Source organism: Geotrypetes seraphini, chromosome 5 (assembly GCF_902459505.1).
Source record: "Geotrypetes seraphini chromosome 5, aGeoSer1.1, whole genome shotgun sequence".
Classification (NCBI taxonomy): domain Eukaryota; kingdom Metazoa; phylum Chordata; class Amphibia; order Gymnophiona; family Dermophiidae; genus Geotrypetes; species Geotrypetes seraphini.
Window position 1 is genome coordinate 153,109,752 of NC_047088.1, and position 27,650 is coordinate 153,137,401.

General features: G+C 42.0%; 1 protein-coding gene across 4 annotated transcripts in view; it reads left to right on the forward strand.

The window, feature by feature from the left end:
- TRAK2 (trafficking kinesin protein 2) overlaps window positions 1–27,650 on the forward strand; it is a 198,730-nt gene that overhangs the window by 150,076 nt on the left and 21,004 nt on the right. For all 4 annotated transcript variants that reach the window (XM_033944580.1, XM_033944579.1, XM_033944577.1 and 1 more), the window contains 2 exons: window positions 2,626–2,841; window positions 20,420–20,721. In XM_033944580.1, coding sequence (XP_033800471.1) covers window positions 2,626–2,841; window positions 20,420–20,721 — 518 coding nt within the window. The remainder of the gene's footprint in view (window positions 1–2,625; window positions 2,842–20,419; window positions 20,722–27,650) is intronic.

Sequence of the window (27,650 nt, forward strand, 5' to 3'; positions counted from 1 at the left end):
TAAATAATCAAATAAACTTTTAAAATTACAATCATCCAAACCATATCCACCTTTTAGAGCAGATTACACCCCATAACCTCAAGTCAATTAACACCTTTAAATATTATTTAATATATATTAGAAATCATCCTTCCTAACTTTTTCTTTTCAAAAAGTATATGAAAGTCAGACCAACTTTTAGCAAAACCTACAGTATTATAACCACTGTTACATTAACAGATTTGCAAATGCAAAACCTTAGTCCATACATAATATCAAACTTCCTCTTCTTTAAATGAGGTGCTGTATGCCACATAAAGTCACATTCCAAATCTCCTCTTGCTTGCAGATCCATTCCAACTAGTGTCCTCTCACTTTCTGCTTATACATTCTCATTCACATCCTTTGGTCCATATAAAATCTCCTCTTCAAACTATTTTTCATAAAGATTTGCAGCGGCCACAATTTCAGACTTATGGTGTCAATCAAAAATCCTTCACCTCATACATATATAATCCCTGTTTCTTTATTATTGACCACCACATATCTGTCATTTTTATTTTAATGCCAGGCCAACTATATATCAGAACTATCTTTAATAAATCCTCTGCTGCATTAATGGATTTTCCATTACAATGTCATTATTCCATATATCACAGCAGACTTCCCCTTCAATTAAAAATTATAAGGCATACAAAGTCATGTTCCAACACACATCTTGCTTGCAGATCCATTCTAATTAATGTCCTCTTGCTTGTAGAATATACTTTCTCATTCTCAGTATCATATATAACTTATCTCCTTCAAACTGTTTTCCACAATCCTCCAACATTTCCTCAGTCTGTCTTTCCAATCAGCAAGTCAATTCAGTCCATCTATTCAACCACTGTCCTTTAAAAAGTCTGTAATATTGCATCTCATATACTCTTACAGGCTACATTCCATTTGCCTCCTGACAAGATGGAATGTGGAATGTTTTTGAATCCAACTACAGTCCTTCCTTCAGAATCCCATTAACTTTTTTAAACATATGAATTTCTCAAACAAAAATAAACATTACAACCAAGAAAGTAAATACTTTCATCCAGATCTCCTCTTAAGTAGCCATTGGTGATTCACACTGCTCCAGAAACTCCTTAAGTTTTGCTGCAGATTCAAAATTCAAAGTTTTATTCTTATAAGTGACCCGCATAATTGCCGGGTATATGAGACCATATCTAGCTCCCAGACTTCTCAGCTGTGGTCTCAGGTCCAATAACTGCTTCCTCTTTTGTGCCGTTGCTCTAGCAAAGTCAGGAACGATGTAAATCTTAAGAGTCCTGACATTTTAAATTTTTATTATCTTTGGCCAATTTAATTATTTCAGCTACCTGCTGATATCTCAGTAGCTTAAAAATCAGTGGACGTGGTCCTTTCTGGCTGCTTGTCAATCTCGTTGGGACCCTGTGCGCGCGTTCGATTTCCAACGGAAATTTATTTTTTATCGGGAGCACCTTTGGCAAAAAATTGAGCAAAAATCCAATCGGATCCGACTGTTCAATTCCCTCCGGGACCCCAAGCACCCTTAAATTGCTCCTTCGTTCCCTATTAGATAAATCTTCCAGCTCCCTTTTCAGTGCTTCAATTTATTTACTGTGTTCCTTATGCTGTACACTTTCCTCCTCCCACTTTTCCACTCTTTTCTCTATTTGGTCCACTTTCAATTCCATCACTTGCAGTTTATTTGACAAACACACCATCTCTTCCTTTACTTCTTTTATACTTTTAGCACATTCTAAAACTATTTCTTTTACTGCCTGGATTTCCTTCATTATGTCTTTATTTTCTACATCCTCCGGCGGCAACAGAACTGACAGTGGGGAAGCCGTATCAAGTTTTGACCGCTTCACACTTCCTGAGCTGCTTCCCGCTGTCAAATTTTTATTTTGCTTACCCGAAGCCATAATCAATCTCCAATTCACTTTTCAGAGCGAAATTTGAAATTTTTCCTGACTATATTATCTGTCAGTTAGCTTGCCTTCACAGAGCTACTCCATTACCCAGCCATCTTCGTCCGCTTCAAAGCCACGCCCCCCAACAATTTCTAATAATTGTAGATTATATCTTTTTAATTTGTATTGTATTTTATTTCTAGCTTAACTTTACCTTTCTGTACAAGTGGATACTTGATTATATATTGAAAAATTTGATAAAGAAAAAAAAAATTAAATAAAAGAGGAGATAACAACAAGCACTGTGGAACTCCACAGTCCAGTGTAACAGTAGATGAAAGTGAAGTAGGTGAGACAGACCCTGAAACTTCTATCTGATAGATAAGCAGTGAACCACTGAAATATGGTACAGTTCTGGAGATTCCTATTGACTATAATTGAGATAATAATAATCTTATGGTCTACTAGATCAAAGGCTGCTGAAAGATCAAGTGAGATTAGCAGTACCACAAAGTCTGCGTCTAGATGTGAATATAACTTGCTTTTTAAAGCTGTCATTGTGGTCTCCGTACTGAGGTGAGTACGGAAACCTGTTTGGCAAGGATGCAATACCAAAGTTTTATCAACAAAATCATTGTTTAAGAAATCTCACCAATATCTGTTACAAGTTTTTCTTTGTGGTATATTTTTTAATATAATTTCTTCTGTCTTCCAGGAACCAGCAAAAACGAGTTTTTGATACTGTCAAAGTTGCCAATGATGTTGTCCGCAGTCGTTCTGCCTCATTTCCTCCTCCACGTCCCATCCCAGGTTCTAATCGTTCAGGTGTTATCATGACAATAAAGCCTTTTGAATCTGGTGTACAGCTAGAGGAGAAGCAGCAGCAGAAGAATCGAAGGTGCAGCTTGGAGGAGGAGAAGGAACTGTCAAAGTAGGAAAAAATTAATGTAATTTGGAATTATGGATAAAATTAGTGTTCTAGTAGTAAAATGTGAATAAGGGAAATGCCTGCATTGGCTTCTGGTTACTTTTGGGGTCACCTTTGCAGTGGTCTTGGGGGGTTTTTGGGGTTGTTTTTTTGTTTGTTTGTTTTTTAATTCTTTATTCATTTTAAAACTTATAATAAGTGTATCAGCAAATAAAAACATTTTTATCTTATATACAACACTTAATATTCTGCAATAATCCAGTTTAGAACTTATCTCTCCCCTAATCAATAACAATCTTTGAACACAGAAAAACATATAATAGTCCCCATCCCCAGATTCCTTACATTTATACAAAGACCAAAATCTGCCCCTCCCCCTTCCCCAACCTTGGTCTTGATTTTTAAAGTGTTGCTATGGTTTGTTTACTTTGTATTTGGTACACATAAATCTAAGGCACATCCAGTGTTGGCCAGCATTTCACTACAGCTTCTTCAGGGCTAATTTAATATCTAGGTGTACATCAATTCTTCAGACTTCAACATCATGAAAAATTGTAGAGGACTATTTGTAAGTGAAAGACATTGGATATAAATGATTCAGATCCTAGCCTTGGTATCAGTTTTGATGACAGTAAAAGCAGCAGGAAGAAACTGACAATTCAAAGAAAAAAGGGTTGTTCCCGTCCACCATATTTAATGGAACACCATTATTATATATTTAGAGGGCAATTTTATAAAGCTTTTTAGGTGTGTAAATACTGCTTTCTTTGAGGACTTGCAGGGCATCAGCTTACCACAGACAGGTAACGTCAACGGAGCCCAGATATGGACACTGCTCAGCATTCTAAATCTTATAGATGCTTTTGGGAGTCACAAATTTGAGAAGCGGCAGCTTCCTCACCCTTCATAAGTACATAAGTACATAAGTAGTCGCCTCCGCCGGGGCAGACCAGAGGTCCATCCAGCCCAGCGGTCCGCTCACGCGGCGGCCCATCAGGCATATTGCCTGGTCAGCGGTCCCTGACTAATTTTATTGCCTACCTCTACAGTTATCTCTAAACCTTCCACTGCTCTTATCTGTACCCCTCAATCCCTTTGTCTTCCAGGAACCTATCCAGGTCTTCCTTGAAACCCTGTACTGTGCTATTTCCTATCACGGCCTCCGGAAGGGTGTTCCATGTGTCCACCACCCTCTGTGTGAAAAAGTACTTCCTTGCGTTTGTTTTAAACCTGTCCCCCTTCAATTTCATCGAGTGACCCCTTGTTCTTGTGGTTTCTTTCAAATTGAAAAATCTGTCTTTGTCAACCTTTTCGATGCCCCTCAGGATCTTGAAGGTCTCTATCATATCTCCTCTGAGTCTCCGCTTTTCCAGGGAGAACAACCCCAGCTTCTTCAGTCTGTCAGTGTATGTAAGGTTTTCCATACCCTTAATCAGTTTAGTTGCTCTTCTCTGGACTCCCTCAAGCATTGCCATGTCCTTTTTGAGGTACGGTGACCAGTACTGTACACAGTATTCCAGATGCGGGCGCACCATAGCCCGGTACAGTGGCAGGATGACTTCCTTCGTTCTGGTCGAGATACCCTTCTTAATGATACCTAACATTTGGTTTGCTTTCCTCGAGGCTGTGGCGCATTGTGCCGACGCCTTCAATGTCGTGTCTACCATCACTCCCAAGTCTCTTTCCAGATTACTGACCCCTAGCATTGATCCCCCCATTTTGTAAGTGAACATCGGGTTCCTTCTCCCTATATGCATGACCTTGCATTTCCCTACATTGAAGCTCATTTGCCACTTTTTCGCCCATTCTTCCAATGTCGTAAGATCCCTTTGGAGATTCTCGCAGTCAACCGTGGTTTCAACCTTGCTGAATAGTTTGGTGTCATCTGCAAATTTGATGACCTCGCATTTTGTTCCCTCCTCCAGGTCGTCAATGAATATGTTAAACAGGAGCGGTCCCAGCACCGATCCTTGAGGAACCCCGCTCGTGACCCCTTGCCAGTCCGAGTAATGGCCCTTTACACCAACCCTCTGCTTCCTGTCTGCCAGCCAGTTTTTGATCCATCGGTGGACCTCCCCGTGCACCCCATGGTTCCATAGCTTCCTGAGCAACCGCTCATGTGGTACCTTATCGAAGGCTTTCTGGAAGTCTAGGTAAATTATGTCTATGGGTTCTCCTTTGTCCACCTGGTTGTTTACCCCCTCAAAGAAGTACAACAAGTTTGTGAGGCACGACCTACCCTTGCAGAACCCATGCTGGCTCGACCTTAGCTGTCCATTTTTTTCGATATGGTCACAGATGCTGTCCTTAATCAGTGCCTCCATCATCTTTCCCATGGTGATCTAATTTGCTCTCATACTCTCATAAGGACCAGAAGTTCAAGGATCCCCAGGTATGGATTCTTGGACTCTGGAATCTTATGGGTGGAAGCTTATTGATGCCAAGGCAGGAGCATGGAACCTGAGACTGCTAGAGAGCCCGAGTCAAGGAAGTGAACCTATGCCTTTGAAAATGGTAAGAACTCTTCTAACTATCACCCCATAACCTCTGAAAAGTGGAGGCCACAGGAGTGGGCCTAGGTAGAGAATGACATGGGGACAGATTTGTCCCCATCCTGCAGGAACTCAATTTCCCCAACCCGTCCCCACGAGTTTTGTCCCTGCCCCATTCCTGTAAGCTCTGCCTTAACTGTACAAGCCTTGAGCACTTATGATTTTAAAGTGTTTGAGGCTTGTGCAGATGAGGACAGACCTTGCAGGAATGAGGCAAGGACAGGAAAAGAACTTACCGGGATGGGACAGGAAAATGAGTTCCCAAGGGGATAGAGAAAAATTGGGCCCCCATGTCATTCTCTACCTTGGCCCACTCCTGTGGCTTCCACTTTTCAGAGTTATAGGGTGATAATTAGAAGGGTTTTTACTATTTTCAAAGGCATAGGTTCACTTCCTTGACTAGGCCTCTCTAGCAGTCCCAGGCTCCATGCTCCTGCCTTGGCATCAATGAGCTTGAAAGTCCCAGTTAGCTCCCAAGTCTACGCAGGGGACGAGCTATTGACTGGCTCAAGCAGAGTATAGCAGACATAAGTATCCAACCTGGATGGTCTAGCAGTCAGGAGGAAGCTAAAGTTTTTTTCCAAGGCCCCTTGTAACCTTAGACTGGTGGGTTGTTCAAATAGTTCAAAAAGGTTTACATCCTTCATTTGCATCAACCTCCAAATTGCCCACCAAGAGCACCAAAACTTGGCTCTCAGCATCAAGTAGTGCTTGCTAAGGAACTCTCTTCCCTTTTAGAGGACCGCATGGTCACCCATTTTACTAGGGAGAAAAGGAAAGAGATTTTAGTCCAAGTACTACTTGTGTCCAGAGGGTTATTCCATGTCAAGTGATCAAGGGCTCCCTGCATGACCATCACGGATTTTGATAAAACTTTATGCACAAAGTCCCACATGTATCAAACGAACTTTGGTAAAGTTTTAGTTTCGCCTGTGGAATATTCGTGGAGATATAGCCATTTGTTTGACCCCATACTGCAGTGACATACAGTACAACAGTGACATTATGACAACTTTGAGACACAATATCTCACGAACTATGTTTCCAAAAAAAACTGAAACTTAGCTACCCTGCACAACTTTTGGAGCTCTATTCAGTGCTACCAATAATAATTTTTGTCGAGCACTGAGTGAATGGCTGAATTACAGTAAACTTGGCCGAAAAAATTAGTGCTCCAAAAAAGTCAAAGTTTGACATTACTTAGCTCCCACAATAATTGAGTAATAAATGCGAAATTTGGCGCATAATGTCTCAGTACAACGTTGTTTTCAAAAGTACAATTTTAACCTCCAAGCTCTTTCCATTAGTTTACAAATTAAGTGTAAAGTTGCTAATTTGTGTAAAAAGGCCAAAAATAGGGTATTTTCAGCCTGCTTTTACAGAAAAATACCTTTCAGAAACTCTTTCAAATCAGTCTCATTAGAAAGAGCATATTTCAAACCCCCTAGAAAAGTGGGCTTCATTTTTCAATGCAGGTTAACAATGCCCGAAAAAGGGGGATAAAGTTGGGAGATGTCACCATGGCAACGGCTCTCTCTGACCAGGGGGGCAGTTGCCCTAGTTGCACACCCCTAACCCTATTCCTGTTATGTTTGACTGCGGTATTCTGTTAGCATGATATTTCTGTGTAGCATTCTGTAATAATTTGGCTTATTCAGTTTTCTTGATTCTTGATAGTAGAGGGGATATATGTGAAGGGGAGGGGAGACATGGGTTTTGTTGATCCATGCTCTCTATTATTTGTATTTATAAAATGACAATTGTACAGAATATTGTTTCTTTTTATACTTTAATAAAATACATTCAATATAAAATCATAACTGAGGCTTGTGCGGATGGGATCAGATGGTTTGTGAGGACCGAGCTCGCGGAAACGGGGTTTTTAAATTTCAGTCCTAGTAGTTTGCCGGTCCACAAAATAATTTTTTTTTCCGCCGGTCCATAGGTGTAAAAAGGTTGAAGAACACTGGTCTAGCAGAAAGGCTGAGCAGGGTCATGTAAAAATTTCACAAGCATGCTGTTCTGTATCTCTGAGGTCTTTATACAGGAAAGAGAATTTTATTTTTTATTTTTAATTCCATTAACAAGAAAAACAGTATTTCTTGGTTTCCCCTCAGTTCAATCTGTGTATAAATACGTTTGGGATGGGGGGGTGGGCAGGAAGATGAAAACCCAAAGAAACTGGAGGAAATTTTTAACTCAATTGCCATTGGGGCTGAGCTACATATGATACTATAACTTTTCATTTGCTTCTCCCTGATGAGTTTTCCCTTATTTTATATCTCCTCCCAACTTGCCTAGTCCAGTAACTGTAGAACAGCCCTTGGGGTGGAACTATGTTCTAGAGCTCCCTGTGGAGTCCTATATCCAGCTACTAGGTATCATTATTGTGCAATGGCTGGTATGGAAGATTCACTGCAGGTGTAGAAGAACTCAGGCTGGGTTGTAATGATTAGAAAATCACATTATTAGATAACAGTACTGCCATTGTCCTGTTGTGCCATATTAGGGTAATTTATCTTATTGCCAGATTATAATTAGTTTGAAATCTCCATTTTCTAGTACAATGTGTCTAGTAGTCCTGAATGCTAGGGTTATGCATCTGAACTCGCAAGTTACTTGCAGAATGATATCACTCAAATTTCAACTCCACCTCCTTCCCAGTAGGCTTGCTCCTTCCCCTCAGTTTTTCTTCTGCAAGCAAGTGTTTCTGATCTACTCTGCAGTTTTATTTTTATTTGATGGGGAGGTTCCTGTCGTTTTAAGTTGGAGGCTTTGCTCCCTGAGGTTTCCACTTGTTAGGACTCTGCCTGGGAGAAGATGCAGATTTGCAAAGCGAAATCAGCCCTCAGGGACACCTGTCTAGCCATCCTGCTGTAATATATTTGGAACTTGGGGGCCAGCCCCTGAATAACTGCCCACATCCCTGATTTATCAAGAGCTTGAGCTTGAGCACAAGCTGTTTGGCTCCTTCCCTGCTTGGCCGGGATTAATAGCAAGCTGGCAGCTTCATCTTCCCTGCGTTGCAGTAAGAGAGTTTCCAGGGGTTGAAGCTCAACCCAACTGACATCCCATAGACCAAGTTTGGAGAGAAAACCGGTGAGGCAGAGTTGAGGCAGGCAGGCACCACATGGCACAGTGAGTAAGGCTATTATAGCATATGGAGAAAATCGAGGGGAGTGCTCGCTATTCCTATACCATCCTCACAAACGTATAATATGAAGCAAAAAGTGAACAAAACAAAAATTACACTTATGGTGAGTGAGACCTGGGGTGTCAGATATGACCAGTCTAAGCAAGAGCACTTCCACGGTCTGTCAGTTCTTCATACATCCCCAATCATATAATGTAATACTTTTTATAGAAAATTTTTTAAAATGATTTTTTCACTATCATAGTTATCAGTGCATCTATCTAGAGTTTTAAAGAACTTATCTTTAAAAAGCTGTGTCTTCATTCCATTGTAAGTAATGGTGGAACATATCATTTATTCCTACGTTCCGTGCAATTCAATACTCCCCTCTGCCAACGCGTTTCGCAGAGCTTTATCAAGGCTAGGGGCACTAAAAAACATAGAAAATCAACCCATTAGGAGATAGAAAGAAAATAAACCAAACACTATCCAAATTAACATATACTGTAAACTGTAAAGAGCACTAACCTGCATAATTGAAAGTATCCTAAATGCATTGTCAAGCGGCGTCTGAAAAATGGCCGCAGCGTCTTTTTTCACTCACTATTATAGGGACCTCCCCTGACGTCATACCAAAAAGTTAGTAGCTGAGGTCAACCTGCGCTAACCAATCCGAAGTTTCATTTAATCCTTCCGGAGCCATGGAGTTCAACATGAACATCCATCTCAGTTCTTTAAGGTTCAGGTTTTTTTCAACATTTCCTCCCTCCCACCCTACAGTAATCATGTCTAACACTCTCCATTTAAGATCATTTAAAGTGTGACCACATAATTTCCAATGTCGCACTAATGGAGAGGATTCATTTCGAGTATGGACGCGCGATTTATGTTCAGTCAGTCTTAGCTTAATCGATCTAAGGGTGCGACCTACATACAGTTTAGGACATGGGCATTGAATACAGTAAATCACCCGACTGGAGTTACAGTTGGTAATAGATCTAGAATGGTAAGTAACCCCCGTAGTGGGATGATTCCATATCTCCCCAGAAATAGTAAAGGGGCACCACTGACATTGACCGCATGGGAGATGGCAGCCGGCTATTTTTGGAATCGGGTTTCTGATAATGTTGTGACAAACGTGATCCCCAATATTTTTTTGCCTTCTGTAAGAGCAAATGGGGTAATCAGCCAAAGAGGGAACGGCCAGTTTAGCAACATGCCAATGTTTGTTAATGATGTGAGTTATTTTTGGAGCTAGAGTGGAGTATTTTTGAATGAAAGTGATATTATCATCAGTTTCAGGTGAGTTATTCTTTTCCTGCAGTAGTCCTCTCGCGATGGGCATATTTAGCCCTTGTATATGCACGTTTTACAACATCATGGGGATAACCCCGCTGATAAAAATTCCTCTTCATGATTTTGGCTTGGGTACGAAATTCTTCTAAGGAATAGCAGATCCTCCGTAATCGTAAAAATTGACTTATAGGAAGGCTTCATTTCAAACCAATAGGGTGAAAACTGTGAAAACGGAGCAAGCTATTCCGATCCGTGCTTTTCCGGTAAAGAGTAGTAAGCAGTTTCCCATGGTCCTTAGTAATTTTAATATCCAAAAAGGCCAATTCATGAAAGTCACTCGTGGTGGTGAATTGTATATTAACATCCAAAGTGTTTAATTCTCTCACAAAGTTCCGAAAATTGGCTTCAGTGGATGACCATATGCAAAAAATGTCATCAAGGTATCGCTTCCAGATGATTACATGCTCAAACAGTGGCATGTGGTATATCTTTTCCTCCTCCAATTTGGACATAAAAAGAGTCGCCAAGGAAGGGGCAAGAGATGCCCCCATAGCGATACCATGACACTGTAAATAAAATTTCTCATGAAACCAAAAGTAGCTCTTAGTTAAAACTAAAGTTGCCATTTCCATCAAAATGTCCAAAGATAAACAAGGACGAATCGTCTGTTTGCTGAAAATTTCTTTCAATAAGGTGAGGGCTTGGTCTACGGGAATCATTGTATATAAGGCAGTCACGTCAAAAGACACCAACAGCCATTGTTCCTGAACATCCTGGACTTCAGTGAGTAATCTCAACATGTGTGTAGTATATTTAATATAAGATTTTACCCTCTGAAGCTCAGGTTGAAGGAAAAGATCCAAAAACTTGGAAAGCGGTTCTAATGGAGAATTTTTCATTGAAACAATTGGTCGACCAGGGGGGTTCATTAAGCTTTTGTGTATTTTCGGAAGAAAATAAATCTTAGGGGTAATGTACCACTTAGGATTCAAAAAAGTAGCTTCTCGTAATGTAATCATCTTCGCCTTATAGGCTTTAGATATTAAAGTAGAAATAGCATATTTTAATTCATCCACAGGATCATTGTCTAAATGTAGGTAGAACTGCGAATTACTCAATTGTCGCTGGGCTTCACTTAAATATTGTTCTCTGGAAAGAATAACAACAGCACCCCCCTTATCAGCTCTCATAATTACGAGAGAAGAGTCATTTTGGAGTTCCTTAAGCGCCATCCATTCAGTATAAGAAAGGTTATAGTCCCTGGGATGTAGACTGGGCTGTTTTTCTATTTCCTCCACCTCCGTTAGGATCAAGTCTCTAAAAGTCATCAGATGAGGGTGAAGGGGTACAGCCGGGCACCAACCCGACTTCCTTGCAATCAAAGTCCCATCATTGCTGGGAGGGTGGTCCACAAAAAACAATTTTAAGTGAAGTTTGCGCAGGAGGCTATAGATTGATAAACGAGTCTCAAAGGCATCATAACGGACACTGGGGACAAATCCAAGACCTAATTCCAATACTGCTACTTGCTCAGCGGACAACCGCTTAGGTGTAAGGTTTATTATGGAGGATTGGTGCGATACTGAGATCGGGTTTGGGGGCCCGTCCCGTACCCCTGTTGTTGTTGCTGTTGAAATCCTACTCTTCTTGCACCTCGGGTTTTTTGTCTGCCACGTGGGCCCCGTTGGTAAAAACCCCCTTGAGCTTGTGGGCCCACATTCATGTTCGGGCGACCCCCACTTTGGCCACTTGACGAGCTAGAGTCTGTAGATGTGTGGTCATCATCAAAGGGTTGTTTGGTCATTGCAAAGGTTCCCTTAAATAACCACAAATAGACCTGATTGGTGTTATAGTCCCGTTCGTCTCTTCTATATTTTTTTAATTTCGCCTGCTTCAGAGATTCCATGTAAGTATCCATTTTGGATTTATGTTCAGTGTCTAATTTGTTGAACTCAATATCATTCCCACTAGCTTGTTTAATTTGCAGTGTTAATTCTTCAATGTTTTGTTTTAACTCCTGCTCTAGCATAGTAATATGCTCAATTATAAGAAGCATGAGGTCCATGCTACACTTGTTCAAAATGGCAACCCACTTGTCTTTAAACTGCTGATTCTGAGCAAACAATGTAGGGCCCTTCTGAATGCGCAAGCCTCGTGGGATCATACCAGTTGTAACATACTGCGCTAGAGTATTCGCATGAAGTTCTGCTCTAATCAGCTTCATTTGTAGCATTTCAAGTTCATACCAAGTAGGTGATCCCGTAGGATTAGAGCTACCTGCATATAGCATAGGTCTATTAGTTAGTTCTATTTTCCTTTCTTCCGAAAAACTGAATAAATCTTTGTTAACTGTACTCTGGGCCATCCTCACAAACGTATAATATGAAGCAAAAAGTGAACAAAACAAAAATTACACTTATGGTGAGTGAGACCTGGGGTGTCAGATATGACCAGTCTAAGCAAGAGCGCTTCCACGGTCTGTCAGTTCTTCATACATCCCCAATCATATAATGTAATACTTTTTATAGAAAATTTTTAATGATTAAATGATCTTAAATGGAGAGTGTTAGACATGATTACTGTAGGGTGGGAAGGAGGAAATGTTGAAAAAAACCTGAACCTTAAAGAACTGAGATGGATGTTCATGTTGAACTCCATGGCTCCGGAAGGATTAAATGAAACTTCGGATTGGTTAGCGCAGGTTGACCTCAGCTACTAACTTTTTGGTATGACGTCAGGGGAGGTCCCTATAATAGTGAGTGAAAAAAGACGCCGCAGCCATTTTTCAGACGCCGCTTGACAATACATTTAGGATACTTTCAATTATGCAGGTTAGTGCTCTTTACAGTTTACAGTATATGTTAATTTGGATAGTGTTTGGTTTATTTTCTTTCTATCTCCTAATGGGTTGATTTTCTATGTTTTTTAGTGCCCCTAGCCTTGATAAAGCTCTGCGAAACGCGTTGGCAGAGGGGAGTATTGAATTGCACGGAACGTAGGAATAAATGATATGTTCCACCATTACTTACAATGGAATGAAGACACAGCTTTTTAAAGATAAGTTCTTTAAAACTCTAGATAGATGCACTGATAACTATGATAGTGAAAAAATCATTTTAAAAAATTTTCTATAAAAAGTATTACATTATATGATTGGGGATGTATGAAGAACTGACAGACCGTGGAAGCGCTCTTGCTTAGACTGGTCATATCTGACACCCCAGGTCTCACTCACCATAAGTGTAATTTTTGTTTTGTTCGCTATTCCTATAAGCATTTTATGCTATTGTTCAGCAGTTGGGGTGCCCACTGATGGATCTCATGGCCTCAGTGGCAAAAACAAAGGTGGACCGCTTTTACAGCTGAAGATAGCCTGGAATCGCAGGGTTGAAAACGTTGGACCAGCCATTGATGAAGAAGGGGCTCTTGTACGTGTTTCTCCCGTGGTCTATATTAGATCAAGTCATTTGCAGCATTGCAAATCATCCAAGCCTGGTTGTCCCACTCGTGCCCAATTGGCCTCACAGACTGTGTGGTATGTGAACCTAATTTACATAAAGAGAGACAAAGGCCTTAGATTGAAGGTTTAGGTGAATCCCCTGACACACTGTCCGGTCCCTAAAGAGAATCCAGAACACTTCAGGCTTACAATATGGCTCTTGAGCAGGAGGCCCTAGTAAGGAAAGAATACTTGGAGGTGGATGTTTCCATTCTGCTTAAAGTCAAGAAGCCCTGGACAGTGGTGGCCTATGCCAATTGATGCAGAGCCCTTACAAGCTCCGATCTTGGTAGTCCTATGAGTTTTGCAAGAGGAACTTGAGAAGGATATGTTGGTTGAATTGCTGAAAGTGCAGATAGCAAGCCTTTATGCTTCCGAAGTCCAGGAGAGAGAGCTTCTCTGGCCTCTCACCTAAATGTGGCAAGATTCCTTAAAAGGGCTCTCAGGTTGCAACCTCCGGTGCATGTACCATTCCCATCCTGGAACAGTAATACCATTTTGCAAGGTCTTAGTAGGACTCCATATGAGCCCTTACAGGAGGCTTCTCTCTTAGATCTGATCGTCAAGATGGTGTTCTTTAGTAGCGATTACATCGGTGAGACTAGTCTGAGTTATAGGCTCTCTCTTGCAGGGAGCAGTTTCCTAAAAATTTGGAAGCAGGGCTTTCCTTACACATGATTCCATCCTTTTGTACCAAAAATAATGTCTGCCTTACATGTCAATCAGGAAGTCCATTTGCCCATCTTTCAGCTTTCAGGGTTGAAGAAAAAGGACACAATATTGCATTTGCTAGATGTCAGAAAAGTGCTTCTAAGATACCTCGAAGTTATCAATGAGTTTCGAGTCTCTGATCAACTTTTTGTTCTGACCACTCATTCTAAGAAAGGCAGGTCTGCATCTAAGGCCTTGATCTCCAGATGGATTAAAATGTCAAATTCTTCTGCATATGTGGGCTGTAATAAGCAGCAGCCAAAGCATTGAAGGCACACTCCACCAGAGGGGTGGCTACCTCATGGGCAGAGGCTCGGGCTATATTCCCTTTGGAGATTTGTAGAGCAGTGACATGATCTACTCCTCATATTTACCAGGTTCTATAGAACAGACTTGGCAACTAGGAAGGACGCCGCTTTTGGGTCCTCAGTAGTAAAGGCAGTCTCAGTAGTCCCGCCCTAGACTCAAAGGACTACTTTGGTATGTCCTTAGCGTTCAGGACTTCTAGACACATTACACAAAAAAGAAAGATTAGATTCTTACCTCGATAATATTCTTTCTTGTAGATGCGCCTAGTAGTCCTGAAGCCCTCCTGCCTTGTGAGTGGGCTTTGTCTGCCTTTGGTTTTGATTTCAGTCTGTCTGACTATGAAGAATTTCTCTGTCTCAAATAAGCTGAAAATAAAAAAAAAGGGGAGGAAGATATCAAGTCTGAGTTTCTGCTTCTTAGCAGGACATGTGAGTAGCTACGAGCTCCATAAATGTTAGTGCCGGTTGCACACAGTTTTGTATAATTTTGATAATGTTATATTTGTTTCTGAGTAGATTAGAAGTATTGTGTTGGGAGGTTTTCCCATTGCCCTCCCTCCAGTGATGTCTTCCATTATAGTGGTTCTTGACTGCTTTTGTAAAAACTGAGGGGGCAGGAGCAAGCCTACTGGAAAGGAGGCAGAGTTGAAAAATGAATGATATCATTCTGCAGGCATCTTGGGGGTTCAGATGCATAACCCTAGTGTTCAGGACTACTAGACACATCTACAAGAAAGAAGATTATCAAAATAAAAACCTAATCTTTATTTTCTCCACTTACAATGCAGATCACATGTAAAAAAATTAGTAGCCAGATCATCAGTCTGAGGCACCAACCCGCATATTTTGGAAGAGCTATACTTGGCATCTTATTTGGATGAAAGGTGCTTTGCAAATGAAAATAGATTACATCTCGTTTTTGATTGAGAGGAAACTGCTGTGCTGCTGTTATGTTGAAGAGCAGCTTAGTGGTAGAGTTGTTCCTCAGCACCCTGAGGTTGTGGGATCGATCCCAGCATTGCTCCTTTGACGCTAGGCAAGTCATCTAATCCTTCATGGCCCCAGGTACAAAATAAGTACCTGTATACAGTGGTACCTCGGCTTACGAGTGCACCAGTTTGTGAGTGTTTTGCAAGACGAGCAAAACATTTGCAAAATTGGTGCCTCGCAAACCGAGCTTGCCTCGATGTACTAGCACCTCCCCCCGCGATCCGGCACCCCATCCCACGCCGCGATCTAGCACCCCCCATCCACCCGAACACTTCGCTTACCCTCCATCTGGCACCCAGCACCAACGCACAGGACATGCCGGTGCCCGAAGATCTGCAGTCCTTTTTACTGGGCCTTGAGCATGCACAGATGCTCAAGGCCCAGCAAAAAGGACTGCAGATCTTCGGGCACCGGCATGTCCTGTGCGTTGGTGCCGGGTGCCAGATGGGAGGGTAAGCGAAGTGTTCGGGTAGGTGGGGGATGCCGGATCGTGGCGGGAGGGGGTGCCAGATCATGGTGGGGGGATTCCGGATCACACGGGGGGGCCTTCTTGAGTGGGGGGATAGAGCAATGCTGCTGGCCTCGGGGGGTGGGGGTGGGAACGAATCAAGCGAGTTTCCTATACTTTTTATGGTGAAACTCACTTTGATATACGAGCAATTTGGTTTACGAGCATGCTTCTGGAACGAATTATGCTCGTAAACCAAGGTTTCAATGTATATATAAACTGCTTTGAACGTGTAACCACAAAAAGACGGTATACAAGTCCCATTCCCTTTCCCCTTTTTCTATACCTTATCCAGCTTCCACTTCCATCTCACTATCATTAGTTCACTAAGTGAATGTGCACACACAAACAAAAGCTGCTTGACATACTTGATTTCCCTTGAACTTTACAAATGTATTCATTAAAATAGCTGTTTCTGATTTCTGCTCATTCTACTCTCTATTTTGATTCTACATTCAGTTTTAGAATCTAGTCACATAAATCCAGACCTCCAATATAGGGTAGCATTTCACTACCGCTTCTTCAGTCTCCAAATTTCAAAATCATGACAAGCAGTCATCTCTTTCTTTAGAAAGAATCAGCTTTTGACCCTTGTCTTCCACTTTACAAAACAGTCCTCTGTAATTTGTCATGATGTAAAGTTTTTGAGATTAAACATAGTAACATAACATAATAACATAGTAGATGACAGCAGATAAAGACACGAATGGTCCATCCTGTCTGCCCAACCTGATTCAATTTAAATTTTTTTTCTTAGCTATTTCTGGGCAAGAATCCAAAGCTCTACCTGGTACTGTGCTTGGGTTCCAACTGCTGAAATCTCTGTTAAAACCTACTCCAGCCCATCTACACCCTCCCAGCCACTGAAGCCCTCCCCAGCCCATCCCATCCCCCACCAAAGGCCATACACAGACACAGACTGTGCAAGTCTGCCCAGTACTGGCCTTAGTTCAATATTTAATATTATTTTCTGATTCTAGATCCTCTGTGTTCATCCCACGCTTCTTTGAACTCAGTCACAGTTTTACTCTCCACCACCTCTCTCGGGAGCGCATTCCAGGCATCCACCACCCTCTCCGTAAAGTAGAATTTCCTAACATTGCCTTTGACTCTACCACCCCTCAACCTCAAATTATGTCCTCTGGTTTTACCATTTTCCTTTCTCTGGAAAAGATTTTGTTCTACGTTAATACCCTTCAAGTATTTGAACGTCTGAATCATATCTCCCCTGTTCCTCCTTTCCTCTAGGGTATACATATTCAGGGCTTCCAGTCTCTCCTCATACGTCTTCTGGCGCAAGCCTCCTATCATTTTCGTTGCCCTCCTCTGGACCACTTCAAGTCATCTTACGTCCTTCTCCAAAACTGAACACAATACTCTAAGTGGGGCCTTACCAATGACCTGTACAGGGGCATCAACACCTTCTACTGGCTACGCCTCTATTTATACAGCCCAGCATCCTTCTGGCAGCAGCCACTGCCTTGTCACACTGTTTTTTTGCCTTTAGATCTTCGGACACTATCACCCCAAGGTCCCTCTCCCCGTCCGTGCATATCAGCTTCTCACCTCCCAGCATATACGGTTCCTTCCGATTATTAATCCCCAAATGCATTACTCTGCATTTCTTTGCATTGAATTTTAGTTGCCAGGCATTAGACCATTCCTTTAACTTTTGCAGATCCTTTTTCATATTTTCCACTCCCTCTTCGGTGTCTACTCTGTTACAAATCTTGGTATCATCTGCAAAAAGACACACTTTTCCTTCTAACCCTTCAGCGATGTCACTCACAAACATGTTGAACAGGATTGGCCCCAGCACCGAACCCTGAGGGACTCCACTACTCACCTTTCCTTCCTTCGAGCGACTTCCATTAACCACCATCCTTTGGCATCTGTCCGACAGCCAGTTTCTGATCCAGTTCACCACTTTGGGTCCTAACTTCAGCCCTTCAAGTTTGTTCAACAGCCTCCTATGAGGAACTGTATCAAAGGCTTTGCTGAAATCTAAGTAAATTACATCTAGCATATGTCCTCGATCCAGCTCTCTGGTCACCCAATCAAAAAATTCAATCAGGTTCGTTTGGCACGATTTACCTTTTGTAAAGTTGTGTTGCCTCGGATCCTGTAACCCATTAGATCCTTTCTTTCTACAACACTTCCATTATTTTTCCAACAACTGAAGTGAGGCTCACCGGTCTGTAGTTTCCTGCTTCATCCCTGTGACCTGTGAATAGGGACCACATCCGCTCTCCTCCAATCCCCAGGAACCACTCCCGTCTCCAGAGATTTGTTGAACAAGTCTTTAATAGGACTCGCCAGAACCTCTCTAGGCTCCCATAGTATCCTGGGATGGATCCCGTCTGGTCCCATTGCTTTGTCCATCTTCAGTTTTTCAAGTTGCTCATAAACACTCTCCTCCGTGAACGGCGCAGAATCCACTCCATTTTCTCGTGTAACTTTGCCAGACAATCTCGGTCCTTCTCCAGGATTTTCTTCTGTGAACACAGAACAGAAGTATTTGTTTAGCACATTTGCTTTTTCCTCATCACTCTCCACATATCGGTTCCCAGCATCTTTTAGTTTAGCAATTCCATTTTTCATCTTCCTCCTTTCACTAATATATCTGAAAAAATTTTTGTCTCCTTTTTTTACATTTTTAGCCATTTGTTCTTCCGCCTGTGCTTTCGCCAGACGTATCTCTCTCTTGGCTTCTTTCAGTTTCACCCTGTAGTCCTTTCTGCACTCCTGTTCTTGGGTTTTTTTATATTTCACGAACGCAAACTCTTTCACCTTTAATTTCTTCGCTACTAGTTTGGAGAACCATATCAGCTTCCTTTTTCTCTTGTTTTTATTGATTTTCTTCACATAAAGGTCCATAGCCATTTTTATCGCTCCTTTCAGCTTAGACCACTGTCTTTCCACTTCTCTTATGTCCTCCCATCCTAACAGCTCTTTCTTCAGGTACTCTCACATTGCATTAAAATCCGTATGTTTGAAATCCAGGACTTTAAGTATTGTGCGGCCGCTCTCCACTTTAGTCGTTATATCAAACCAAACAGTTTGATGATTGCTACTTCCCAAATGAGCATCCACTCGAACATTAGAGATACTCTCTCCATTTGTGAGGACCAGATCCAATATCGCTTTTTCCCTTGTGGGTTCCGTCACCATTTGTCTGATAAGAGCCTCTTGAAAGGCATCCACAATTTCCCTACTTCTTTCCGATTCCACAGACGGAACATTCCAGTCCGCATCCAGCAGTTTGAAATCTCCCAACAGCAGAACCTCCTCTTTCCTTCCAAACTTTTGGATATCCACAATCAGATCCTTATCAATTTGCTGCGATTGAGTCGGAGGTCTGTAGACTACACCCACGTAGATAGAAGTTCCATCTTCTCTTTTCAGAACAATCCATATTGCTTCTTCCTCTCCCCAGGTCCCTTGCATTTCAGTCGCTTGGATATTGATCTTTACATAGAGAGCTACTCCTCCACCTTTTTGACCATCTCTGTCCTTCCTAAAAAGATTATATCCCGGTATGTTTGCATCCCATCCATGTGATTCACTGAACCATGTCTCGGTGATAGCAACAATATCTAGATCTGCCTCTAACATCAGGGCTTGCAGGTCATGAACTTTGTTACTTAGACTGCGAGCATTTGTGGTCATCGCTTTCCAGCTGTTTTTCAGTGATAATCTCCTTTTTCTTATAGATTTTTGTTTCGTTTCACTTTCCGTTGCAATACTAAGAAATGAGTTGCTGATATTGTTTATGTTGCAATCTTTACTACTATCACATCTTTTCTTTTGCCGGGGGTGGTCTCTGTAATTGTCCTTCATACATACACCACCCCCACTTTCTAGTTTAAATGCCTTGAAACATATTGTCTAAATTTCTCTGCAAGGTTTCTTTTTCCTGCTGTAGTAATATGTAGCCCATCAGTGCAATATAGCTTCTTGTCCTTCCATGTATTTCCCCATCCTCCTATGTACCTGAAGCCTTCTTGATGACACCAGGCTTTGAGCTATCTATTAAAGTCCTCTGTGTTTTTCAGTCTTTGCTCTGAAAAACACAGAGGCTTTAATAGATGTTTATCCTAATGCTGGCATTATCCCTGAAGAAACTGTAGCAAAATGCTAGCCAGCTTTGGATGTGTCTTGATTCATGTGCACTGATTCTTTGAGAGAGCGTTTTTGTTGTTTAATAAGCTCAAATAATTTTGAGTATATTTTCAGTAGTAGGTTTCATAAAATTGAGTTTTTCAGGCTAATAATTGAAGTTGATGTTGGAAGCATGAAAGCTAATTCTGTTCTTCATTAGTCTTCTGAGGTCTTCTCTTCCTCTCACAAAAGGGTTTATTGTAAAAAGATTTGTACAAATCCAGATTGTGGTTTGTAGTATTTTAGACTTTTTAAACCTTGACTATCATTTCAAATCCAGATGGCTTTTAGCCCATATTTTAAAATTACTATTTTAAAGGAAATTCTATTTTGCTTAACTTGCTGTACTTCTGTGGAGTTGGTGGTTTTCTGTTGTAAATATGTATGTGTGTTGATAATTTGTTTTATACTTTTGTGCTACAGAGACTCTTTAAATCAGGGTCAGCCAAGGATACCTGAAGGCATTGATTTAGCAGTGGCCTTGCACATGCTATGCCTCCGCCGACAGAACTACCTAAGCGAGAAGCAGTTCTTTGAGGATGAGCGGGAACGCAAGCTGAAGCTCCTGGAGGACCAAAAGGAAGATAGCAGTGGCTGTAATTCACCAACAGGAAGCTTCCTCTCTTTGACAACCCACCAGTCAGAATTTACAGATTTATCTGGATCTTCCAGCTGCCTCCGTGCTCTCCTGCCAGAGAAATTGCAGATTGTTAAACCCCTTGAAGGTAAATTGAAAGTTAGTTGAATTAAGATGATTCTTTCCAAATAGAAAGGTTTTGCTAAGCTTTCCCCATGCCAGAATGCAATATCACTGTACATACATTGTACAACAGTAAAAGAAGAGGTTTCAAATGTTTCTGTCTGTCCTAATCTTGTTTTAATCTCATCTATTTCTCCATATAAAGCATTCAGAGCTAAAATAAAACAAGAGGTCTTTAAAACGTATTTGTATGCCACCAACATCTACATATCATATACAGCTAGTATTAGACATTTCTGAAATCCAGGTTTTTTAGGCTGGCCCGTAGTACTTAGGAACAAATAGTCAAACTATCTTCTGGTTTGTTTTTTGAACCTTGTGACCCTGGGAAAGTCACTTAATCTCCTATTGCCCCAAGTGCCTTAGACAGAGTGTAAGCCCAAGGGATAGATAGGGAAAAATGCTTGCGTACCTGAATGTAAACCACTTAGGCTATAAGTGGTATATAAATACTAAAAAATAAGCTTTTCAGTAAAACTACAGATGATCCAACATCCTGCATATTAGAGCTGAGGTTTTGGAAATGCTCATGGGTCCTTGTTTTTATTATTTCAAAATATGCACTCTGGCAGAAGTGTACAATATGAGATCCATTTGCTACTCACTGAGAAGCATTATAGATGGTTTTCTGACTCTTATGATTGGAACATAACATAGCTTCTGCAATAAATAGACCATTAAGGGTAGTTTAAAACAGTATCATGTAAAAGTCTTCATATGTACATTTTACATAATCGGTTGTCTAAAAAGTACAGTTCAAACTGCATTAAATTTATTTTACTGAGATATGCAACATACTTGCTACATACGCCTAGTGGTTAGTGCAGCAAACTGAGAACCTGTGGAACTGGGTATGATTCCCACCGCAGTTCTTGCGACTCTGGGCAAGTCATTTAACCCTCCCCCCCATTGCCCTAGGTACAAAATAAATATAATATGTAACTTGCTTTGATTGTAACCACAGAAATGCAGTACAGTATATCAAGTTCCATCCCCTTTCCATTTTCCTTACAACTTCAAAATGATAGAACTGCTAAAGAATAAGGAGCTAAAAAGTCTTTACACCCCTCATCATCGCAAACCCAAATTAGCTCTGTTTTAAAAATTGCCTATTGAAATGTATAGTCTATTGCAGTGGTCTCAAACTCAAACCCTTTGCAGGGCCACATTCTGGATTTGTAGGTACTTGGAGTGCCTCATAAAAAACATAGTTAATGAGGTAAAACTCTTTATAGTTTATAAATCTTTCCTTTTGGCTAAGTCTTAATAATAATATTGTAATTTATAGCTAAAGAGACATATGATCAAGAAACTTTCATTTTACTTTTGTGATTATGATAAACATACCGAGGGCCTCAAAATAGTACCTGGTGGGCCACGAGTTTGAGACCATTGGTCTATTGTATAGATCAGCGATGGCGAACCTATGGCACGCGTGCCAGCTGTGGCACGCGAAGGCCTTGCAGCTGGCACGCGGGAAGGTCCGCAATAGAGAGCTGAACGGGGACGGCGGGCATCCCGCTTGTTCCCCCTTCGGGTCACGGGGATCATGTGAGGACGCCTCCGAGGGTCGCTTGCGGGGCTGGATGTACTAAGTCGTGCGGCTTTTCTCCCTACCTGCTCTGCTTGCAGCACAGAGCCGAACGGAAGTCTTCCCGACGTCAGCGCTGACGTCGGAGGGGAGGGAGGGCTTAAACAAAGCCCTCCCTCCCCTCCGACGTCAGCGCTGAAGTCGGGAAGACTTCCGTTCGGCTCTGTGCTGCAGGCAGGGTAGGTAAGGAGGAGTAGCCTCGCGGCTCGAGTGGCTACCAAAGGAGGGGGGCGGTCCGCCCCGCCCCGACCCGTGTGCAGCACAGCCGGCCAGGTCCCCTTACTTTTGTGGCTCTAACCCGACCGACCGACAACAGCCCTGGTCCGACAAACCTCCCTGCCCTTAACCGCGAATCTAAATTACCTTCTTACAGCAGCTGTAAGAAGGAAATTTAGATTCGCGGTTAAGGGCAGGGAGGTTTGTCGGACCAGGGCTGTTGTCGGTCGGTCGGGTTAGCACCACAAAAGTAAGGGGACCTGGCCGGCTGTGCTGCACCCGGGGCGGGAGAGAAGGAGGGGGGAGAAGGACGCTAAAAGCACTGGGGAAGACAAAGGGGTGGAGAAGGACACTAGGACTACAGGGTAAAGCAACATTATTCGCCGATGACGCAAAACTGTGCAACATAGTAAGTGGAAGCTTTTTACAGGATAGCATGACAAAGGACCTTCGTATGTTGGAAAACTGGTCCTCGACATGGCAGCTAGGCTTCAATGCTATGAAATGTAAGGTCATGCACCTCGGTAGCAGAAATCCGTGCAGAACTTACACCTTAAATGGAGTAACATTAGCTAGGACCTCAGTAGAACGAGATTTGGGAGTAATCATCAGTGCAGACATGAAGGCTGCCAAACAGGTGGAGAAGGCCACATCCAAGGCAAGGCAAATGATGGGATGTATCAATAGAAGTTTTGTCAGTCGGAAACCAGAAGTCATAATGCCGCTGTACAGAACCATGGTGAGACCTCACCTGGAATACTGTGTGCAATTCTGGAGGCCACATTACCGTAAAGACGTGCTTAGAGTCGAGTCGGTTCAGCGGATGGCCACTAGGATGGTCTTGGGGTTCAAGGGTCTCTCGTACGAAGAGAGACTGAGCAGACTGCAGCTCTACACTCTAGAGGAACGCAGGGAGAGGGGGGACATGATTGAGACATTTAAGTTCATCACGGGACGTGTCGAGGTAGAAGATGACATTCTCTTCCCCAAAGGACCCTCGACCACAAGAGGGCATCCGCTTAAACTTAGAGGGGGGAAATTTAGTAGTGACACCAGGAAGTATTTTTTCACGGAAAGGGTGGTGGACCACTGGAATGAGCTTCCGGTGCAGGTGGTCGAGGCCACCGGCGTGCTCGACTTTAAGAGAAAATGGGACACTTACGTGGGATCCCTACGCAGGTCGAGTCACTAGCATCTAAACTATTGGGGTGGGTCAGTGGAGTGGGCAGACTTGATGGGCTATGGCCCTTTTCTGCCGTCATCTTTCTATGTTTCTATGTTTCTATGAAAGGCCATGGGGAAGACGGGGTGGGGGGGGAAGGACACTGAAAGCATTTGTGGAAGACAGAAGGGGGAGAAGGACGCTGACAGGACATGGGGAAGACGGGGGGGGAGAAGGACGCTGAAAGCACATGGGGAAGACAAAGGGGTGGAGAAGGACGCTGAAAGGACATGGGGAAGATGGAGGGGTGGAGAAGGACGCTGAAAGGCCATGGGGAAGACGGGGGGATGGAGAAGGACGCTGAAAGGCCATGGGGAAGACAGAGGGGGGAGAAGGACGCTGACAGGACATGGGGAAGATGGGGGGGGAGAAGGACGCTGAAAGGAAATGGGGAAGAGAAAGTGGGGAGAAGACGCTGGCAGGGAAGAAGACAGAGATGCCAGACTATGGGGGGAGTGGAGGGAAGAAGATGGGTGCCAGACCAATTTGGAAGGGGGGAGAAAGGGAGAGGCACAGTAATAGAGCAAATGGAAGACGCAGAAGGAAGAGAGACAGTGGATGGAAGGAACTGAATGAGAACATGAGGAAAGCAGAAACCAGGCAACAAAGGGAGGAAAAGAATTCTTTTTCTTTTTTTTTGCTTCAGGATAAAGTAGTATATTAGTTGTGTTGATAAAAATTTATAAACAAAAGAGGCTCTGGTAGAAACCCGTTTACAAAGTGTGTATTCTTCCCAATTAATATTTCCAAATTAATAAAGTCTTTTTGCTTATTTGTAAATGGGTTTCTACCAGAGCCTTTAATTCAGTAGCATAATTAAATGAAATAACTATTTCTGAAGTTTATAGGGGCGGGCGGGGATGGAGGGGATTCCTCACGGGGACGGGCGGGGACGGAGGACATTCCTCGCGGGGACGGGTGGGGACGGAGGGATTCCTCACGGGGACGGGTGGGGACGGGTGAGACTTTGGCGGGGACGGATGGGATTTCTGTCCCCGCGCAACTCTCTAGTCCGCAATTAAGATATGCGGCGCGGCGGGAGGACCGGGCATTGTCCCGGTGGGCCGCGGCCCATCCTCCTGTGCTGGCTGCAGTCCTGTGAGTGGATGTTTAGCCTGCCTGTCTTCCCCTTAGTATCCTATGAGCCAGGCAGTGTGTGAGGGAGAAGTGGGGGGAGGAAGAGAAGCTTCACACTGAGTCTGTCACAGGAACTCAGTGAGGCTGTAGTGTGACTCCAAAACGGATGTCTACAATTAGTAAAATTCCCCAATCACATATTTTTTTATGGGGACAGATTTGTATACAGCACTTCATTAGATTTTTTTTAGTATACAAATTTTATCTTTTTGTAGATTTGAAGTCTTGAACAAAGAAAATGAGTACAGCAAAAAAAGCAAAAACAGATAGTGGAAGACCATTCCAAGAGGCCTGGACAAAGACATATGGAGTGATTGAACGCAGTGGGAAAGCATTGTGTATTATGTGTAATGAAAGTATTGTGTCTAGCACATCAAGTGTCAAACGTCACTTTGAGACCAACCATAACAGTGTTGCTGAACTTGGTTTAGCTCAAAGAAAAGAGTTCCTTGTAGGAAAATTAAAGAAATATCACTCCCAGTCTCTTAGTTTTAGCAACTATCTTTGAAAAACTAATAATCTTACAGTTGCCAGCTTTCAAATTTCACTGTGCATGGCAAAACATGGTAAGCCCCTCTCTGATGGAGATTTTATCAAAAAGGCAATTTTGGCTGGGAGTAATTCACTCTTCCATGATTTCCAAAACAAGGATAAAATTGTGCAGCGCATCTCTGAGATGCCGCTAAGCAGAAATACTGCAAAAGATAGGGTTCTGCGAATGGCTGCTGATGTTAGTCAACAGCTTACTTGCGACTTACAAAAATCACCCTTCTACTCCATGTGCTTGGATGAAAGTACAGATATTACTAACCATGCAAGACTAGCGCTCATTTTGCGTTATGCTACTGGTGACATCATGAGAGAAGAGCTGGTAAAACTGCTGTCTTTGCCTGGAAGAACACAAGGGATAGATATCCACAATGCTGTGATGGAGGCTTTTTCATCACTAGACATAAGTCCAGAAAAAGTGGCTTCAGTTACTAACGAAGGAGTACCTAGCATGGTGGGGACAACATCAGGATTCATTCATTTCTTTGCTAAGGAAGCAAAACATCCACTGATTCAATTTCACTGCATAATACATCAAGAGGCTCTCTGTGCCAAAGAAAGCAGCAAAAAACTTGACGATGTCCTCAAAGATGTAACAAAAATGGTGAACTTCATCATGGCGCGTGCTCTTAATTTTCGACAATTTCAAGCCCTTCTTGATGAGGTTCAGGCACAATATAACACTTTACTGATGTACAATAATGTCCGGTGGCTGAGCAGAGGACGAGTGTTAGAGAGATTTGTGGCCTGCTTGGAAGAAGTTAGGCTATTTATGAACGAAAAGGGGGAAGACTATCCTCAACTCACCAACATGGCCTGGCTTACCAACCTCATGTTCTTTACAGATTTTACTAACCACTTTAATGTACTAAACAAAAAATTACAAGGCATGGGAGGGGGCGTGGCTTGGACGCGCATTCCGATGGTCGGGTAAACGAATAGCTCCATACTCAAAAGCTATAATTTTGAAATTACTACAAAAAAAAATCAAAATTCAAAAGAAAAATATCTAAATATTGAAAGACAATGACGTCTAGCAAACAGAACAAAAGCGATTTAGGAGCAGGAGGATCCGGTACAGGAAGTAATAAACGATCAAAACCGGAGCCAAGCATCACTCCTTCAAAAGCTCCACTGCCATCAGATGACAACCTCGATGTAATGGAAGAATTAAGACAAATTAAAGAAATTGTTCTGGACAGCAACAAAAAACTACAAAAAGCTATTGAAGATGCAGCAGCATTAACTAAAAGAGTGGAAGTGACGGAAAACAGAATAAACCTAATAGAGGATAACTTTGAACAACTTAATCTGAACGCAAGACAAAACAAAATCATATGGAAAGAGGTAGAAGAAATTAAAAAAGACCTTGAAGACAGCCGGAACCGTGAAAGAAGAAATAATTTAAGAATAATAGGAATACCGGAAGGGGTAGAAAAAAATAATCCTATTACTTTTTTGGAACACTTTCTACCTAAAGTGCTACCATTAAAATTTAAAACACCACTGGAAATCGAAAGGGCACACCGGATACCAACACAAAGGAAAACTTCACAAACTGGACCAAGGACATTAATATTCAAACTACTGAGACATCAACAAGCGCTGGAAATTTGTCAATTAGCTAAAGAAAATAAAAATCTCAAATGTCAAGATTCAAAAATACATATTGTCCCTGATTTTGCGAGGGAAACCGCATTAAAAAGGAAAAAAATTTTAGATATGAGACCACAACTGAAATCTTTAGGGGCTAGATATGGGCTCCTTTATCCAGCAATAATGAAGATCACTATTGCAAATAAAACTCAGAATTTTACAGATCCAACAAAACTACAAGAATTTCTGGACCAATATGAACAACCCATGACATCCTAAACATCTTAATGGAAAACCTAATGAGAAAAATGAGTATGTATAAATATGTTAATACTTTACTAAAATATTCACCATATAAGAATTGATTTTATTAATAATATGACTTACAGTTAAAATCTAGAACTTTGAAGTGGATTCAAAAAACAACGGACTGAAACTACATGTGCTACAGCACACACATGGAACTATACAAAACCAACATTCTATGAAGGAAATAAAAGAAATAAAACAAACTTTATAAAAGTACATAAACTTATACTTTTTAAAAGAAAGTTTTATAAACATTTTGAAGAAAATATACTTA